The sequence below is a fragment of the Euprymna scolopes genome, chromosome 32 (assembly GCF_053919585.1).
Source record: "Euprymna scolopes isolate OS-2025 chromosome 32, ASM5391958v1, whole genome shotgun sequence".
NCBI classification, from domain to species: domain Eukaryota; kingdom Metazoa; phylum Mollusca; class Cephalopoda; order Sepiida; family Sepiolidae; genus Euprymna; species Euprymna scolopes.
The window spans coordinates 99,746,061-99,761,295 of NC_136513.1; the positions used below are offsets into that span (position 1 = coordinate 99,746,061).

The 15,235-nt window shown below is 40.8% G+C and overlaps 1 protein-coding gene across 1 annotated transcript in view; it reads left to right on the top strand.

Annotated features, from left to right (window-relative positions):
- The first annotated feature begins 14,042 nt into the window (after nucleotides 1–14,042).
- Nucleotides 14,043–15,235, top strand: part of LOC145256538 (uncharacterized) — a 32,710-nt gene continuing 31,517 nt past the window's right edge. Inside the window, exon 1 of the mRNA XM_080115572.1 lies at nucleotides 14,043–14,326. Coding sequence (XP_079971698.1) covers nucleotides 14,212–14,326 — 115 coding nt within the window. The 5' untranslated portion in view covers nucleotides 14,043–14,211. The remainder of the gene's footprint in view (nucleotides 14,327–15,235) is intronic.

Sequence of the window (15,235 nt, forward strand, 5' to 3'; positions counted from 1 at the left end):
ACCAGGTTCGTGGGGCACGGGTTGGACCCATCGCTCATCGTCGGATGACTCGCTACTTCCACTGCTTGCCGATTGGTCAGCGCTTAGAGCGGGCCGGACATCCCTTACGTGGCGCGGAGTATCATCGACTAGTATGGCCTGTTCACTGATGACGCCGGTGACCCGCCCCCTCCAAAAGCTGCTGGTGCACCGGCCGTCGGGTGGCTTCACCCAGACGGTGTCTCCCACTTGGTACGTCCCCTGGGGTTCTCGTTGGTCGGATAGATACACTTCAACGTCCTTGGCGCGCACGTGGTAGTGATGAATCGCATCAGCGGGCGCACTGCCGCCAGTCACGGTGTCCTTAGGCGTTGTGTTGTATCTGTAAACCGTCTCCGCGATCGTACACTTCTTCCTGGCCGCGATCTTCTTCACGGTTCGGTGGCATCGCTCCGCTATGCCGTTGCCGCTCGGCACATACGCGCATCGGTGTCGAAGGCGGATCCCCCAGTTGTCCATAAAATGCCTAAATTCCCTGCTGCAGAACGCCGTGTCGTTATCCGTGAGGATCTCCTCAGGCGGCCCCCTTTCGTAGAATATGGATTCCAATTCGTGGATGACACTGGTGGAATCCTGCCTCGCTAATTGGCGCCAAATCGCGAACCTCGTTGGCCCGCAGTCTATCAGCGTGAGGAAGTGTTGGCTGCCGTAGTGGGTTATATCCATACCCAACCGACTCCAAGTCGCGTCCACTCCCAGCTGTCCTTTCCGCCATCTGGCTGGGGCGGGGTCGATGGACTGGCACGTTTGGCACTCCCTGACCACTGCTCTTACTGCGCTTTTTGGAATTGATGGTCTAGCCAACTTCACAAAGTAGTAGGTCCGTTGTACTCCGGGGTGCCCACTGTCGTGATGTATCTTCCTGATTTCGTCCTCCTCGACGGAGGCAGCACACAGAGGCAATGGCTTAGCTTCTTTCTTTATAGCCTCATACCATCTCCGTGGTACCCGAGTGAGCTTGTCGGCGAGGTTGTAGTCCGAGGTGACGAGCACTACTTCTACGGACAGGTTGTACTCCGTCACCAGTTTTTTCACAGTCTCGAGCCTCCGTCTTATCAGCATTTCGCTGGCTGCCTTGGTGCGTGCCCTGACCTTGCTCGTGAGTGTGTCCGACACCCAGTGGTGCACGCAAAGTGAGTCAGTGTGCACACGCAGTTTCTTCACTTCCCATTGAAGTGCCAGGTTAATGCCCTTTATTACAGCGTCGAGTTCTGCCAGGTTGATATGGGCAGCATCATTCGCCGGTCGCAACCAGCAGGCATCCTCAACTACGGCCCCATTTTTCTCCAAAACTACACCGATCGCTAGAGAACTTGCGTCCACCCACACGCTCAGTTCGTCTCCCTGCACGCACCAGTCCCCTGTGGCGGGGTCATTCTTTTTCACACTAGCGACGGTCTCCTTTAACATTCGAACCAATAATTCGTCGGTTATCTCATCGTCCCAGCCTTTGGTGACCGCATTTGCCCTCCTTTTTATGACGCCTGTCGCTGCACGAACCCATCCGCATACTTGAAGGTGCCCCACAAGTTTCCCGCACAGGGAGAACACGGCACGTCTTGTGTAAACGTTGGGTACGTCGGGAACTGCGGTTCCACGCCTCCACTTCAGGATCCCTCGCTCCTCTTGAACGCTCAAGCCCAATACGCGGGCACCATCCTCAAGCCGCTCAGAGTCCTTGCAGTTTAGACCAAACTCGGCAAGTTTGGATCTTACGCGCGAAGAGGACACGATATCTTCGTTCACGTATATATCGTCAATATACGCCGATGTTCCCTTTCTGATCCATTCTTCTTGTGACAACACGGCATTGACGATAGCCTTCATTATCTGGGGTGCTACGTTTAGCCCAAATCCGAGTCGCGTAAGACAGTATCTCTTCCCGGAAAACATCACTGTCTGGAAAGGCCACATCGCCTCGCCGATCCGGACCTGCAAGTATGCTTTTCTCAAGTCCAGTAGGGACACATTGGACCCCTGCCAGCGCCACTCTCGCAGCTTGCTGGCACAGACGTCGGCGTCCGCTGTGAACGCATCAACGTGCGCATTCAACTCACGGTAGTCCATTACCGGCCTCACCTTTGACTTGTTAGGTTGGGCAACTGCCATCAGCGGTATCAGGCCCTTGGGGGGTCCAAGTTTGTCATAGGGGTATGGAATCAGCCAACCGTTCTTAATCCATTCACAGAGCTCTCTTTCGTATGCAGGCCTTATCTGGTCGGGCATACGGTACTCTGCCACTTTGTTTTGTAGTTTGGCCGGTTCCTTGTCTTCTGACCACCTCCAAGTGGCGGTCCACGCCTTCTGTTGGTCGCCGAATTCCGCACTGAAGTCCGGCTGGTCGACTCTTAGTGCTGCGCACACCGGGGGCCTATCCTGAAACTCTACAACGCCAGCGCGCGTTATGCGCACGCCGCCCAGGGCTTTGATGGCATCGTAGCCTAGCAACAGGTCGAAACTCAGCGGCTTTTCGCATGTCACCAGCGCTTCGACGTTGGCCGAGTTCCCAGTTCTTGTGCGAATGTGTACCACACCCACGCCGCAACACATTCGTATTTTTCCAGTAATGGTAGTTATCCTGACGTTCTTCTTTTTCCACGCCCGACAGAAGTCCGCACACACTATGGTGCGGGAGCAACCGGAATCAAGGAGGGCTGAACATAACGTGTCATTAACTCGGACCTGAATGACAGGGAGCGCCTTGTTTATTTTCTGTTCGGGGAAGAGGTCGGCACTGGCACCTTGTCCCCGTCCCCGTTTCCCGCACAGTCTCGGGCCATGTGCCCAGTCTTGTTACAGCGGTAGCAGCGAACAGCCGTCGACCGCCTTCTACAATTTCTTGCCATGTGGCCCCGCCCGTTGCATCTGTAGCAGATGACATCACCTTGCGGGCTGGGTCCCTGAAACGGTCCTTCGCCACTTGGTGGGGCCTGTGCGACGGCGACTACCGGTTCCTGCACCGTCGAGTCATCCTTCATTATTGTCCTGGCTCTGTCCACTAGGTCACTCAGCGGTAGTGAGGACATGGTAGAGGTTGCTCGCAGGAGCTGCTTTGCTCCAGCGGGGAGTCCTGACAGGAATTTGTAGGCTAGGGCCCTCTCGGGAAGACCGCCGAACAACACCGTCAGCTTCTTAAGTTCGGCGAGATACACGTCCACAGTTTCGCCCAAGCGTATTGACCTCGTCTCAAACTGCTCCCATGCAGTGGCGGGGTCAGTGGCGAACGCCCTGTACAACGCCGCCTTGATACTCGAGTAGTCACACTTCTCCTCAGCGCTGAGTTGCTGATATACAGCGAAGGCCCCGCCGGTCAGCCGCAGAGGAATCACGCGCTCGACATTTTTCATGCCGGACAACTGACAATGTAACTCGACCTTCTCAACCCAGCTGAGTACCGGGTCGGATCCGTCGAATTCCGGTATCAACTTTAGATCGAACCTATCCGCCATTGAAGAAAAGAAAGCCAAGTTCGGAGTGGGGGGGGGGCGAAATAGCTTGTAAGAGTATCTTGTGTAGGAGACGGGGGGTCTCGTCGTGGGCGACGAAGCGTTTCACTGAAGAACCACAGCAACACACAGCAAACCAACAAACAATGACAACCACGGCGCGAAGGTAACTAACAAAGCTCAGCTGACTGCACGAATAGAAACGGAACCCAACGGTCACTGTACTAATCGCCACGAACGTCAGAACCCGACTGCCTCGCACCTCCAATGGACCGATTTTTATTCCCCAAGATGGCCTAGCTAATTTGCATCCCCGCGAGATCTCGCGCGATCCTGCGAGATTCCGTCAGGCGCCATCTTGAAACTCTTTCTTCCGCTGCCCCGACCACAGGATCAGCCACCACCCCACACGCCAGGCACACACGGACCCTCTTGCGCCGAGGGCTACGGTTAGTCTCACAATGGGTTTCTATATTTTTACAAAATGTGAATATAGGAAGATCCCACAAATTAAGTTCATCCATGATATTGGAACCACGCAGATGATCACTGTTTTTACTACATACGTTTTTAGTTTTTTCCCAGCAAGGTGACGTTGGTGATTAATTCACTCTGAAAATTAATTTTTGTACCATTTATGGCTGTCGGCGTTCTGTTGGTTTTTAGCATAGTCTGTTTTCGTGATTTCTTCCATGTTTGGAAATTTATTATTGAAAGATCCGCTCCACTGTCTAATTGAAATTAGATATCCTTGCCGAAAATGTTGACAGTTACCTATTTGGGTAGGTTTTCATCTACGACTGCTTTAGTTCTGGTTGACGTACCCGACTTTTGTTCTGTAGTGAGAGCTTTTTGTCAGATTGATTTGTTAAGAATGGGCAACCCTTGATCCAATGTTTACCACCACATCTGAAGCAAGGGCTCGGTGCTTTTGGTCTTTCCAACTTTTGGGTTTAATTTTATCTGTCCTGTCTCGACTGTTTCTTCTTAGTTGATTTTTTATATTTTCGATGCCAGCTTCGATATTTCTCGCTTTTTCTTGTGATTTCAACTTTTTGACAACCTTCAATCAATTGTTGCAGTGTTAAGTTCAGTTCGTTTTCTAACTGCGTATAAACTCTGCGCCTGATTTCCGCATCTTTTCTCCGAGGTTAAACCTTGTGGAAAAACAAACTATTTAAAGTTGTCTTCTGCCAATTTAGAAAACTTAAAGTCATCACGATGCTTGTTCACTACTGCTGCGTACTTTGGTCACATTCAAATATCTCCATCGCTTATGAAAAAGAGACGTTTTCGGGAAGAACAGTTCTGTTTACAGATTTGCCGTCTCATTGACCGATCAATCCGCGGTTCTCCGTGGCAAGATGAAATCCACGAATTTGTCATGTTCAGCCGTTTCCAGTTTTGGTAGCAACAGTCTTGTCTTCTTCTGGTCAGACCAGTTAAAGCAGTAGATATAGAAAAATCCTCATATATCTTTTAGTTCGTCTATTTTGATTGGTTGGATTTAGCAATTTCAAACGTTCGTTGTCTGGTTAGAAAAACGTTAGTTTGGTTGGATTTAACAAAAGGTTTTGATTTTTTCTCGTTCAGGACGATAAAACAAGCCAAAATATATTACTTTTGAGAAACAGTTAATTGTTCGAACCAAAACAAGTGTATATTTCCATGTAGAAAAAGAAATAAAGCAACGAATTACTTTTAGTAGAGAAAAACAGGGACAAACTATTTTTTTTTGCACTATATCTTTTTAGTAGCGATGATTTTTGTTTTAATTTACAAAGATTTACCTTTTTAATAGCGACAAATGTTTTTCTGTTTTCCCAACTCCTTTTTGTTCCTTACTTGTCTGTTTTCTTATGTCAGTTGTTAATTTGTTTGTTTTTTTTAAATTTCGTGAGTGTTTCAATCGCAAGTGTTATGCTAAACACTTGCTTAAGGGTGATAAATATTTGAGTTCAACATCGTTAATGTTTTCAAAACATTATTTTAGACGCGGGTATGTTTCTTGATCCAATCTCTTCAGTGTTTTTTAAAACACTGTTTTAGCCGTGAGTTTGAGTCGAATTCAATGCCGGCAGTGTTATTCGGAACACTTTTTTAGAAATGTGAATGTTTCTCGAATCCAACGTCGCTAGTGCTATGGCTCTCAAATAGCCACAAGAAAAGAACAACGTAAAACAGTTTAAATATGTATTACATGAAGAACGGAAAGGTTACCAACGAAATGTGTAGGTAATTAACCGAGTATGCGAGGGTCGCACTGGAATTAGATCCCTCCCTGGGATCGCCATGAGTAAAGTTTATATGGACGATGGATTAGCAATTTGGCTGGATGGTTCCCCAAAACAGTTACGCATGCATATTCGTATTCCCGTTGTTCGACCTTAAATTGGCAAATTCAATTCCTTTAATTTTCATCCTTTTGTACAGATTTTCCCGGGAGAGTTTCGCATACGTTCGTATACCCTATATATGAAGTATCGTGTTTGTAAAACTAAAATCTGTGGAGGAATTTCGTAGGAAATATTTTTAAACAAAAATATATATGCATATATAAATATATATGGAAAGATTTTTGTGTATACTATCAAATTTTACGCAAATATTACGCAAGTATCGGTCATAGTGTATCTGCATGAATATGATTACATCCCATGAGAAAACCGCAAAAACTAATAGGAAATCAATTAAAATAAGTGTTTAAAAGATTGAGCAAATAAATGAGGTCCTTTGTTAGTGAGTGCAATACCACGCACGCGCACATATAAACAAATCAATTGGACTTTTATTAAGTACAATACTTAATAAAATAATTTTTAATGGACAGTAGACAATGCATTGTACATGCGTTATCGACAACTTCCGTTATCCTCGCTTTCCTTTATTTGTCCTTCAGTCCTGATCTTTAATGAGTGTTTTTTTCTGACAAAGAGAGAAGAAAAGCTGTATTCCAGAGTTGTCGGAAATTTTCTGTTTCCATGTCTATCTTTGTGGCCATGTCACGCGTAAGGGTGCTGGACGTAAACATTTTTTCTGGTTTGACATTATCCGAACCATTGATTAACCACTAAGGCGGCTGTCCTATCAGCAGGTGCAAAGTACTGGGGCTGTGGTATATTGCCATTTATTGCATTGATTCTGGACCATACAGGAGCTTCTGGTGTAGCTTCTCGATGTCATATTAGTGGGTGAGTGTTACAGCTTTACCTGATTATGGGCTACAAAACTACATTTTGTTTCTTTTTCTCTCTTACTTTACCTCTATGTCCTTAGCTAAGCAAGTCTGTCGACCTAGCCCATAAATCCCGAAACTCCATCATAAAAAGTTTCAAGAAAAAATACACGCTTAAACCTTGATCTCCAACTTCCAACGAAGACCCCCATAGCTATGTCCCTATTTTCCAACATCAAGAGTCTACGTTCTAATATTCCAGATAGTGAATACCAATTACAGAAGAAAAACACATATCTATTACTCCTAAGCGAAACTGGAATTGGACAGACTATTTCCTTAGATGAGTTCGTAATTAAAGGATACTCTAACTTAACTTCCAAATTCGACCCCCAAGACCACCACGGGCATGAAATATGTGTCTATATTAAAGATGGCTTTCCATGTGGTACAGAAATCTTAAGAAAAGATCCGTACTTCACCTATGTGTGCTTCCGGGTTGCACTTGCTGTAGTACTTACCAAAAAAACAAACGCCCTCGTGTTTGTGCCTTGTATAGGCATGCGCGACAACAAAACTTGGGTTTTTATAAGCGGAAGTTTTGAGGTTGTCAGGAATCTACAGGCGCATGCGCAAGAGAAGGGATTGAGATAGTGGTATAAAGGCAGGTCGAGTGAGAAGGTTGTTGTCATTGGACGTTACAGTGACGCGTGCGTTAGCAGGTGATTAAGAGGCGGTTTATTTTTGTGTCAAGTCGCGCACCTCGGTGAAGGTCATATAAATCGTTCACCTCGGTGAAGGTCATACTTGCCCACACTACTTCCATTATATTTTCGACAGAAAACGGCGAGATAATGTTTTTAAAAGCATATCTGAGAAAATTGGCCACGCCCTGTATGCTTATTCTTCAGCAAATACTCACGAGACTTCAATGTTCTTAATGTGAAATGGTTCTGTCACGATCTCCCCATTGCATATGACCTCATTCAGATTGTTCACGAACTTACCGTTGTGCCCCACACTGACGGCCAGTATGCGAGTCTCTTAGACCTTTTTTCTGACAACTTACCTTGAACTATGTTCAGCTTCCGTTCTGTCTCCACTGAGATTTTCCGACTATTGAAATGTAATAAGTCCTCAGATGTATCTCTCCATCGTACAGTATATGAATACCCTATGGCTGACTGGGATAACTTTCGTACATTTATATAAGAGCTATCGCTGCGTTCCATGTTTATAAAGTATGTGTCCTCTATGGTATCAGACCTGAGGTAATGGTTAATTGTAGGTATAGACCGTTTGATACGATCAAAAAAATTCCAGCAAAAGCCTTAAAGCCAGCCGTGATTCTCTCCAGAATGTGCTGCTCCCATGTCGCACAGAAATCACTTTTTCCATTGCTCCCAACGTAACAGGCGTACTGAGACTAAAGCAGCTTACGGAACTGCCAACAACCACTGCAAAAAGAACGCGAGAGAGGTCAGTCTTATGAGTCCAAAGATTCTGAGCAGCGGTTTGCTTCCAACCAGTTTGGGCAAATAGAAATCAGAATCCTGAATAGAACCGTGTGTTCTAACCCACCTATCATCAATGGACCTATGTACTCTCATCAGCATCAGACAAAGCTAAACTCTTTGCCAAGAACTTTGCAGCTGTGTCTACCCTTTGCGACGAAGGCCGCCTACCTCCAATATTTCTTGTATTAGAAAACACTCTATGTAGCATATAAATATATGTACGTAATGTAGCCTAACTAATCAAAAACTTGGATTCCAGAAAAGCAACTGGCCCATACGGTATTCCAATTACAGTACTCAAAAAATTTCAAGCCGAACTAGCGGCAATACTTCTAAAGTCTTTTAATTGTTGTCTTAAAAAGAATTGCTTCCAACACCCTGGTAAATCTCATAAGTATGCCCTGTATTTAAGAATAAAAGTGATCAGTCATTTCCTTCTCAGTACAGGCCAATAATACTCCTGTGCATCACGAGTAAGTTGTTAGAATATGTGTTAAATAAGGAAGTAGTCAACCATCTCAGCAAAAATAACCTTCTTAGTGATAGACAATATGGTTTCCGTTCTTCTTGTTCTTCAGCAGATGTGCTAACAGTTATATCTTATAGGAATAGCAAATCTCTCGACGGAGGCAACCTTTCTAAGGCAATTGCTCTAGGTTTACTTCACAAGATCTTCCACTACACTGTGGCTGAAAATGTCTTCTCAAAATCATTTCTTTATGGCAGGTTCATTAGAGTAGTGGTTTATGGGCAGCAATCAGAAGCTCTAGGTATTAATACTGGTGACCCTCAGGAGTCTATCCTCGGACCAACTCTCTTCCTGATCTACATTAATGATCTTCCCACTCATATCCTCACATCATTCGTAGACATTTATCCTGGTGAGACTAAAACCTATGGTAGCACATCAAAAACTGTAAAGTTCTCTCTGATTCTCTCTCCTCTGATCTTGAGCGCATGGTATAATGGGGAAAGGAGTGGCTGATTACTTTTAATGCATCTTAAACTAAGCTTCTATCTTTACTTCATCAACGCCCTGATCCTCATCTAACATCAATTGATATGAATGGCTCTCGTCTTGCGGAAGTTTATAAAGGTATCTGGGCTTTACTTTACTACCGATCTTAAATGGAACACATACATTAAATCCGTTGCCAAGGTCTCTGGAAAATGTTGGGCTCCTTTTGTCGATCCAGTAGACGTCTCACTGCTGATGATGCAATTCTCTATCTTTTTAGAACAAGGTACGTCCAAGGATTGAGTACTGTTTCCACATCTGGAATAGAGCTGCTAGAAAGGACGTGTCCTGCCTTGAAATCGTTCAAAATAGACTTCGTAGCCGAGTAGGTTATGCCCTTTTTTCATTGATCTAGGTCAGGAAGAGAGTTGAACGCAGAATGGACCCTTGAGGGACCCCAGTATTAAACCGTGTTTCTGATTTCTGCCCATTAAATACTATTATTAAGGAGAATCAGAGAGAAATGATTTAATAATTGAGAAAACATTTTCAGCTATACCATAGCAGGGGATCTTGTAAAATAAACCTTTATGCCATACCCTTTCAAACGCCTTTGATATACCAAGAGAAATTGACCGGGAAGGGAAACCTCTGTCGAGATATTCGCTAACATTATGAAATACTAGCGGGGGTACCCGGCGTTGCCCGAGTGTTTGTTTCCGGGACGGAGGGGGAGTTTTAAAAAATGTTATGGTAGGTAAGTAGGAAGGATCAAACCCGGAGTCATGAGTAAAAGTAGGAAAATAAAGTGTGAAAAAAAAACAACGTTAACAGTTCGGCCACCAAGAAAAGTCCATTCCAGTTGTTTAGGAAAAAAAACGACTACGGTAGGTCGGCGCGAACGTGAAAATATAATGTGAATTGTCCAGCACGCTAACCACTACGCCACAGAGCACTGCAGCTTAGTTTAGTGATTTTAAATAACTTCACATGAAAGAACTACGAAGCCAAACCGGTGTTCTCTTCTCAACTGTTCCTTGTGAACGATCCCCAAACGGTGTTAAGTGGTGGCAGGGGGAGGATGAATTTATTAGAGAGAAAATATTTTACCACTTCCATTGATCTTAACCGATTTTGGCCGTGACTTCTCAGCAGAAAAAAGTATAGAAATCTAAGATTATCGAGGAATTTGAGAAATAATAAGCCTATAACACACCTCAGATATTGTTCTGCCGTTTGTGCATATTATATTTGCATGAAATATCTTGATTTTTAATCTTATTAAGGTCAAAATCCGACGGGAAAAAATGAGTTCATTTTATTTATATAGAGAAGAGATATCCGTAAGCACATCTGCTGTAGATCTAGCAGAACGGAAACCATATTACCGAGTTCGAGCCGAAGAAGTTTAGGCTCGATCGAATAATCTCCCCGATAGGATACACCTGAAAAATATCGAGGGTTATAACTGTAAGAAAACAATGTCAAGCTGCATTCGTCTACAATTTATAAAGGGACTAGCTCTCCCCTACGTGTTCTTTCGAAATCAAAATAAACATTTTACATTATACAGTTCTGGTTCTTGTAGGTTCTGTGTAATTAATGGAATCTTACCTTCTCGGAATTTGCCTTCTCTTTTTGAGAATGCTTTATATGGGAATCGCGATGGGGTAGTTGCAGGTTGGTTTGCTCTTCTACAGCTCCCTAAATTTTAAATCCTACTGGCCGTCTCTTGTGTTACATTTCTCACCGTGAGAGAAATATAAATATAGTCAAGGTATCTGGATATTTTACAGTGGTTTGCAATGAAATGTCAAAAAGATCATACGTAATTCAGATTTTTACATGTATTTTAAAAACAAGCACAAAAGACGGATAGAACCTGTGGAGAATTTTACGCTAAATACAGAATAGTATATAAAAATAAACCCCTATCAGCGAAATATTTTTATTCCATATTACAATTTCAGATTTGATTGACTTGTATCGCTCCGTCAGTCTCCTTTTGTGATGGAACACTGCAACCTTTCCATTAGATGTTATAGGCGAAAGTTTCTTGTTAGAGATGCTTGGCAATCTTTCAAGGTGCTTAGATGTAAAAATTTCTCAGTTGAAGTGTGAACATATTAATTATTATGTAATAGTCATGTGTCAATATATAAACATTGCTGCTTTTATGTCAGGTACTCAATTGTGCTACAACAAAATAGTACACCATTGGTAAAACATTCACGCTTATAGATACAGGCAGAATAAAGCACTTTCATTTTCGTTTTCTGTATAAAAAATAAACGGAAATTCCATGAACCAAATTTTTTTTCGCATCTATGGCATCTGTGAAACAAAATCTCTCAATCGAGTAAAATATAGTCGTCTCTAAGTCTAATATAAACAAATACTTGCTGAGGTTTTATGTTTATTTTTCAATGACCCGTAATTAATCATTTGTATATTTCGCTCATTGTCTTCAATCCCAACAAATGCACCTTATTTTACTGTCTCTCGTTTCGGGTGAAAAAATCGAATAATAAATCCTCCGGAAGTGCAATCACATTAATATTTATACTTATTTAGCCTACGTACCTTAATAAATATTGACTGTTACCACGAAGAAATTAATTAAAATCTTGAAATAGTTGATTCGTAGGAAATATTTGACTCATATAAATTACGATCCACCCATTCAGTTTGAGCGTTTATCAATGCAAAAGTTTGTGTACACTTCAAAGCTTGTGCTTTACGAGAACTCAAGCGAAAGCAGATACATATATAAATGAAACGTGGCCTCTAATTTTATCCTCTAGTGGTCTGCCTACTTTAATAAATAGTAACTATTACTATACTTAATTTAAAATTTATCATAAATAAACTTATTCAAAAGATTGTGTTTGGATTCTGTTGAACTTATCTAAATAAGATACCAGATGCGTTTACATTAATTGTGCGTTTATCGATGCAAATATGTGTATACACTAAAAAGTGGCGGGCAAACGACTTTTAGGTTGACTTTTAGAGAATTTTAAACGAAAGCAGAAATTAAAATCTGTTGTAAGTTTGAATAATTAATGTTTAAAAAATATTATTCGAGTAAGGTAAAAGGGGACGATCATCGAAAAGTTATCGAGAAGAGTAAGGGACAATAAAATCGCATTTTGAGGAAGCGTCGTCAGGTTATGAATAATAGTAAATCGAGTTGGATTAAAAAAATTGTCGTGCAGAAAAGTAAAATGTCGTAGATTCTGTATGCTTTTTTAAAAAAGAATACTAGCATAAATACCGGGCGTTGCCCGAGTAGGCATGAAATTCGGTTTGGACAGAGCTGCTATACAAAGTATATTAAGCAAGCCCGAGAAGCGAACGGAAGAAGTGAGTGACAATCTGCTCCCCCCCCCCGCTCAAATAAATAAAAAAAAAACTTTTGTTTCAATCAGAATATTGCCAGTGCAAAAAAGGTAGCCTCGAACGTGAAACGCGAAACAAGAGAAACACGCAAGCGACAATCATTTTGCCAACCGGTCACGACGATTTATAACGCTATGACATTAAGGAAATAACGTTTATAAACCTAAATGCATACGTGACTTGCAAAAATAGAAATAACTTTATTTACCTGGGCTTGAACGTAATAACTAAAGCTTACGACTCAACCACGACATCTACTACCAAGAATGCTGTCATCGAAATCACGTCGGTCCTTTTTTCTTTTTAAGCTAATTTAAAAATGAAAGGCAACCTCGCATGGGCAGTTTGCTAAATCGTTTAAAGGAACGTATTTTTTACTACTTTTCCTTGTTTAAAACGATCATTTCTATATGAAATAATCGGCCGTTTTTTTTCTAAATGTTACATATTCGACCGAGACATCGCTATTCCAGATGGTATCGCGGTCGTTGTTAAAAGTTTGGGGGCAACATACAAACATACACACATTTTGCTATTTATATAATAGTTTTCGTCACTTTTAAATGAGGAACACATTTACATTATTTTTTTTTATTTGGCGTCATCGAGTAGTGAATAGTAAATTGTAACTGTGTATAACCGTTTAGTGCATGTTAGCTGTGTCTAACTGTGCAGCGTGTTAGCTGTGTCTAACTGTGCAGTGTATGTTAACTGTGTCTTTCGTGAAGTATTGGATAGCTGTATCTATCTGTGGAATGTGGGAAAGCTGGGTTTATCCATAGTGTGATCTAGTTGTGTCTATCAGTCTAGTGTAAGGTTGCTGTGTATAAGTTTATGCGAGCTGATCCATAAGGATTATCGGGCGTGTAATCAGATTAATTTACGCAACAACGAAATACATTATAAATAGTTGAAAGACTTCACAGAAGGAACGAGCCGTCGTAAAAAGGCGGGCATGTGATGGCAGTTCTTTCATATATTATTTTATTCTAATATATATTATATAATTCTAATATTTATTATTTTATTTATAGATCATTTATCCTTATTTATGTTGTTTCTTCTATAATTTCTATAATAAATGTCTCTTTTGTATGAAATTTTTAAATAAATGTAATGCAAAGAAAATAAAAAATAGCCAAGTAAGTACTTCCAACAAATACGCTTTATAAGGGAATAATCTAATATTGGTACCTAAAGAACTCTTTTGTAAGTATAACCTAGAGAACATTTGAACATTAAAGAAAAAAATATTTCTGAATATTATAATTTGTTGTATTAAAATTCAAACAACGGTTTTAATAAAAAACAAAAACAGTTTATCAATAATTAAATTATAATAGAAATATGAAATAATTGCCAATAAAAAGCGTTGGCACTTCGGCATTAATAATTTATTGAAATTCAAATATCAAAAAGAATCGTGTTTCGCATGTATAAAATAGAAATTAAAAATTCATCTCCGTTTAATTTAATATAATTTTCACAGTTTACCTCTTCTTCTTAATTGTTGCGTATAAAAACCAAAGAAAGTAGAAACAGAATCGAACTGTGTTTAGTGTTTCCCTATCGAGAAAACATCTCTTTTTTATTCGTAAGCCACATTGTTATTCATAATAATAATCAGTATAATTAGAATCCCGATTATCGAAAAGAAAACATATTATCGACATAATGTTTGCGAGGATTATTTTGGTATTTCTAATACTAGAAATTGCCTCATTTGGAATTTTAAGTGGAGAGTGTATACGGCGACATTATCAGTTTAATTACTGCACAAATAATGATGGTAAGAATTAAAACATAAGGAAGCTTAATTTTAAAAACCTAAATTCGTTTTGTTAGCTTCACGAGAATTTATATTTTCGTTATTATTGTTATAACATCGGAGTTCAACCACTTTGTGGCTTAACTTCTGTCTCCAGATCAGATATTTTTACGGCAATAGTGTCTTTTACAATGCCAAGAAAATACTGATAATATAAATTCAGCTAAATCGAGCAACAATTATTGAAAAGTGAATATATATTAACACATAGTGTTTGCTAGAATTATTTGACAATTCTTGATATTAGAATGAGTCGTATTTTCAGGGTCCAGAGCGGCATTATTACTGTGAATGACCGATTAGTAAGTATGCAAACACAATTACTTATCAATTCTAAAAGGTAAGTACGTTTGTTTTTTTCAAACTTCATCTGAAGGTTATGTGGGTGTATATAGCATAAGGGTTCATTTTTTTTCAAAGCTTGTGCTTTGAGAAAACTTTTTTCGGCAGGAAGAGAAATACCAATTTCGAAGATAGGTAAAGAACAAATCATATTTATATATAATTTTAAAACATTTTTGTTGAAATTTAAATATCAAATATAATGGATAAAAATATAAATTCAGCTAAATCAACGAATGAAAACAATTAATAAAAACATCGATGTTATAAATGAGTCATTTATAGTTCTATAACAACAGCCAATTATTTTCATTGTTTTGACTCTCGATTATATATCCGACACAGACACAATTCGTAAACCGAGAAACACACCATTGTGCATAAAAAGATATAAGATGTAAATGGATATATACCTGCGAATTAAAACAAAGAAAAGAATATGTTGTTGCCATAGCTCTAGACACCATGTCACACGTGCTGAATTTAACAGAGAATTTTATGATTGCAGGGGATAAAACCTGAGTTAAA